Raw genomic sequence first — 5049 nt, 5'->3', positions numbered from 1 at the left:
TTCTTTCTTCTCGGAGCTCCCAGCTGATCTACCCATGGTCAATAACGTCTGCGACATGGCGTCGGATCCGCTTCTTGGGTTTCAACCCATGGTACCCTCTAACTTAGCTCCTGCGCCGGGAATTGCACCGGTCGAGACCACTGTGCAGCCCATTGAGATGGGTGAGCCAGAGGTTGAACAGACGAACACGTGCTTCTCCGAGACGAAGTCGCTAGTGGGCTCGGCGTGGGATGCTTTGCAAGAGCACATCCTGTCGTCTATGGTGAAACTCCAAGGCCACAGGGGCAACTACATTGCCAACCAGCTCAGCTCCATGTCGATCGAGACAGTGGCGGCGACGGGCCTACGGGCTTTACAATCGCTCATCGACGGCCAGCAACCGTCGTCAGCCAGCGATGCTTTGTGCTTGATCCACCTCGTCTACGCATTTTCGTTGGTGCTCCATGGGCAGGAGGCCGCCGACCGCGCCAACAGCCTCTTTCTACAATCTTTGGTTTATGTCAACGGGCTACCGTCAAACGACAGAAAGCTTTACCATCAAATTGTTTTAAACATATGGCAACCGCCAAACTTCAACCCGACCGAGGCCAGCCGTCACCTTTCCGCGGCGTTAGGTAATACGTCGGGGCTTTCGCTTGATCCCAAGGGGAAGTCGCCAGAGGGTTCTATCAAGGGTCTGGGGCGGCGAAACGACGCAGTACTTGCCGTGTCGCGTGATTTCCTTGATGGTATGTTGTTCTACCCGACAAACGTATCTTGGAACGCAGCTAACCGCGCACAGAACTTGAGATCAGTCTCTTGGATCAAGACCCTCCTCCGCTCAATGCTCAAGGGCCCGACGTGCATATCGCGCACCTAAAGGACGTAAACCCAACCGGTTTGATGGAGGTAGCATTGGTTTCAACGGCAAAAGGCGTCCTCAAGATGCTTGTTCAACGGTTCAACGATGCTAGTCTGAGGACGATGCTCGAGGAAATCTATCAAAGGCTCCGCACCTGCAGCATCTGCAGCATCCGACGTTTCGAAGTTGAATTACTTCAGGCTGGCAAGGTGAGTTATACGAATCGAGACTTTGGTTGCTTCGCTAACAATGAGATGCAGACCTGCCTGCCTACTGGAAAGTTCTTGGGCGATTTTGTTCCGAACGTCAGAGAGTTGTGCGACCGAATATACGAACAACACGACGTGGGACCCTCGCGGCGCGACGTCTACCACGGTTATGGCGTCAAGTTGATCGAGAGCCTCGTATCGGAGTTCGGCCGGTCAAGCAACAAACCGAGGACACCACCGCCCGACGACATCGATATGTTCTTGAACGACGTCTCCGAGGCAGGCAATACACCAGCGCATCCACAATCGGCCACCTTCCCCGAGCTCAACGACTCTGATTCGAAACCAATCCAGCTCCCCACGCCGACGGCAAGCCCCGGCGACAGCCCAGCGAGAAACTCGGCAGGGAGCCCGTCAGAGCAGGCGCAGCAGCCACCAACCGAAACACCAGAACAGCAACAGTCAGGGCAAAAGGTGAACGCGGATTCGTGCTGCGACATCTGCGGGTACCGGCCCAAGGGTGACCCGCAGTGGTTCAAGGGCAGCATGGCCAAGCACATTAAACTGCAGCACAGCAAGGCGCCACCCAAGATCTACAAGTGCCCGTATCCCGGATGCACCAGCCAGTACAAGAACCGGCCGGACAACCTGCGGCAGCACCAGATCGAAAAGAACCACTGGGTACAGGGTGACAAAAGCACTTCCAGGCGGCCTAACAAGAGGAAGAAGGTGGCGGAAGAAGATTAGATGTGATTTCTAAGGTGTTGGCAGAGGGCTTGGGGGTTGGGGGTTAGGGATTGGGGGTAAGGGAGGCATTTGTTTTTGGATTGGAGCGTATTCCTTTCTTGGCTTGTATAACTCATGATACCACTTGGCATAGCGATGGATTTCGCATGCTTGGGAACGGGATTTGGATAAATATAGGATGGGCGGGTCCTGGATAATAAGGGCGACTTGGTAGGGTCAAGTCTAACACTCGGTGTGTTGGAGAACTCGGAGTGATGAATCCCAAGAGGTTCTAAAACTATTTTGATATAATATCTGGGGTAGCCCCTGTGGAACGGGTACTCTCGGTATCACTAGCACGGCTCATGGCGGGCAGCTGAGCTTGTATGTCCTAGTATTCCGACCCAATCGTTGGTTAACGGGAGTAAATAAATACTCGTATCATACGATTCTACTAGAACATTAAGCCATTAAGACATCCCCCTTTCCTTTCATTAACTAGCATCTACTTCGGCGAGGAATTACTCCTGAAAAACAGAGATCATAAGCGTACCGCTTGGGTACAGAAAGTACATCCGCTCACTCATCTATGGTATGTACCCCACTCACCTCGGGCCGCAAGCTCAAGTCAACATCACCCCACACCCAAGCATCTCATCTCATCTTATCTTCATCTTCATCTCACACACATCAAGCTGTGATTTCACCACCACCAACCCCCAAATCACCGATAAACAAAAACAAAAACCGAAACAAAAACTACAAAACCCAAGCCAACAACCGACAAAATGACATCCATCCCTCAAATCACCGTCCTCGGGTCCCTCAACATGGACCTCGTCGCCTACGTCCCGCACCGTATGTGATATCAGTTTCCCTCACACTGGCATTCTCTCGACCTTTGCTAACGGTGGCATGTGTTATTACAGACCCTCTGCCGGGCGAGACCCTCACGGCGGACGAGTTCGCGACGTCCCCGGGTGGGAAGGGCGCGAATCAGGCGGTGGCGTGGTATGTTTGGGTTCCTTTTTGTTTTCTTGCTTGGGGTTGGGGGGAGGGGTGGTGGTGGTGATGGTTTGGCGTGGCAGAGGTGCTGACGTTGTTTGTGGGATATAGTGCGAAGCTCTCGCGGGCGAGGCCTACGCCGGGCGTGGATGGGGGGGAGACGGCGAGCGTGGCTATGGTGGGGTGGTAAGTCCTTTTCTGGTTTTATATTCTGAGGTGGAATGGGAAGATAGCAGTTTCTGTTGTTTGTTCTGCGGCTAGGCCCCGTCCTCTGCAGCAGAACCGGGAGCACATAGAGAACCAACCCCCGTTCCCCTATCACATGCACATCATTCCCCCTAACCCAAGCCACCCAACTAACCCAACCCCCTAGCGTCGGCGCCGACGGCCACGGCACGCAACTCCAAGCCAGCCTCACCAGCTACGGCGTCTCAGTCTCGGGCGTCTCCGCGCGCCAGGGCCTCAAAACGGGCGTCGCCCTCATCATCGTCGACAAGCCCACCGGCGAGAACCGCATCGTGCTCTCCCCCGGCGCCAACCACGCCCTCCAACCCGCCGACGTCCAATCCCTCGACCTCCTCCGCACCCCCAACCCCACCAACCACCACCCCCGCCTCCCCGACCTCCTGATCATGCAGCTGGAAATCCCCTTCGCCACGGTCCTCGCGGCCCTCACCGCCGCGCGCGCCCATAACGTCCCCGTGCTGCTCAACCCGGCGCCCGCGCGCCCCCTGCCCGCGGAGGCCTACCTCGGGCTGGCGCACCTGGTGGTCAACGAGACGGAGGCGGCGATTCTGGGGGACGTGGAGGAGCGGGTGCTGGACGAGGAAGCGGGGCTGGAGGCGGTGGCGGCGGGGTTTGTGGAGAGCGGGGTGCAGAACGTGATTATCACGCTGGGGGGCAGGGGCGTGTATTATAGGGCGAGGGATGGGAGGTCCGGGCTGGTGCCCGCCGAGAGGGCGGTCGTGGTGGATACCACGGCGGCGGGGGATACGTTTGTGGGGAGGTATGCGTTGGATGTGGTGGCCGGGGGGAGGGGGGAGGGGTTTGATATTGAGGCGGCGGTTAGGAGGGCGAATAAGGCGGCGGCGAAGACGGTGGAGAAGGCGGGTGCGCAGGACTCGATTCCGTGGAGGGATGAGTTGGAGTGAGCGGGGTGGGGGTGGTTGGGGTTGTGAGGTCGAGTGGTTTAGAGAGCAGGCATGGGGTGTAAATACTGCGTTTGAGGGGGCATCCAGGCTTGATTCGCTGTTCTACACTCATCTCTATTATGGCCGAATGACCAAGCTACACTACATCTCGCCCTATTCTAAGGATACACATACGGGGGATCCTGCTTCGACCATCCGTCTCCGCGAAGGGGTTTGAGAGACTTCACGTCGAGTCCGTTGATCAGGCGGAGGTTGAGGGGTTGCGTGTTGATGTGGTTGGTCCGGAACTGCTGGTACATCTCCGGCAGCGCGGCGATTTCTTCCGCGGTCAAGTCCGGGTTGACCTCCGAGCCAATGTACACGCCACAGGTCTTGCAGAACAACTTGCGCCAGATGGTGTTGCCGAATTTGTAATACGATAGGTTGTCGCGGCCTTGGATGGCTAGCTGGTTTGACTGAGGGTAGATCCAAACAAAGCCGCCCTGTTGGGAGGGTTAGTGAGTCTACGGCATAAAATAGAAAAGGGGGCCGCATACCGTTCGGCAGTAGCTGCAGTTGCACTCCATGAGGCGGCCGTCGTAGGTGCCGTCCTCGAGGGAGCCCTTGACCCTAACCGCCGTGGTTACGGCTCCGCAATGGCAGCTCCCGTGGTAGGTCTTGCCGTCCTCGAAGCCAGCAGGGGCCGGTTCGTCACCCGAGAAGGGGGGAGCGGCATACGGCGTGCCGTATGTGTCGCCATTCGACCTAACCCAGCTTATGTTAATGGCGGCTGATAAGGGCGGGCAGGGGGGGATACCTACGTCTTGACCTCGAGGCTCCAGAGATCGAGCTTTTGAATCGTCCGCACCTAATCCCACACCCTCTGTTAAGCACCAGCACACAAACACACCTCCTACCCCCCAGACAGACAAACAGCCAAAACTCACATTAATCCCCACCCCGGCAGGAAACATCTCACTCTTCGCCAACACCGTCGTCCCACAGTTCCCACAAAACTAACACCCCATCAGTCAGTCAACCACCAACCAACCAACCAACCCCCCCCCCCGGAGCTCAATAAACAGACAACCAACTCACCCGATGATCCAAAGGCCCCGACGCAAAGCTATACCCCACC

General features: G+C 56.8%; 3 protein-coding genes across 3 annotated transcripts in view; 2 read left to right on the top strand and 1 right to left on the bottom strand.

Annotated features, from left to right (window-relative positions):
• CHGG_04914 (uncharacterized protein) overlaps positions 1-1797 on the top strand; it is a gene marked incomplete at both ends in the record, with an annotated part of 3170 nt that extends 1373 nt beyond the window's left edge. The window contains 2 exons of the mRNA XM_001224127.1: positions 108-728; positions 782-1797. Of these exons, the coding sequence (XP_001224128.1) occupies positions 108-728; positions 782-1797 (1637 nt within the window). The remainder of the gene's footprint in view (positions 1-107; positions 729-781) is intronic.
• An 809-nt stretch (positions 1798-2606) lies between these two features.
• On the top strand, positions 2607-3932 carry CHGG_04913 (uncharacterized protein; the record flags this gene model as incomplete). The annotated part of the gene is made up of 4 exons (XM_001224126.1): positions 2607-2634; positions 2706-2787; positions 2893-2967; positions 3155-3932. The coding sequence occupies 4 exons, from the start codon at positions 2607-2609 to the stop codon at positions 3930-3932; spliced, it is 963 nt and encodes a 320-aa protein (XP_001224127.1).
• Positions 3933-4090: 158 nt separating this feature from the next.
• On the bottom strand, positions 4091-4939 carry CHGG_04912 (uncharacterized protein; the record flags this gene model as incomplete). Its single annotated transcript, XM_001224125.1, has 3 exons — positions 4091-4414; positions 4469-4779; positions 4933-4939. The coding sequence occupies 3 exons, from the start codon at positions 4937-4939 to the stop codon at positions 4091-4093; spliced, it is 642 nt and encodes a 213-aa protein (XP_001224126.1).
• Between the last annotated feature and the right edge of the window lie 110 nt (positions 4940-5049).

The sequence above is a fragment of the Chaetomium globosum genome, genomic scaffold (assembly GCF_000143365.1).
Source record: "Chaetomium globosum CBS 148.51 scaffold_4 genomic scaffold, whole genome shotgun sequence".
Classification (NCBI taxonomy): Eukaryota; Fungi; Ascomycota; class Sordariomycetes; order Sordariales; family Chaetomiaceae; genus Chaetomium; species Chaetomium globosum.
Note: the sequence above shows the minus strand (reverse complement) of the source record. Positions and strands in the feature narration are given on the sequence as shown.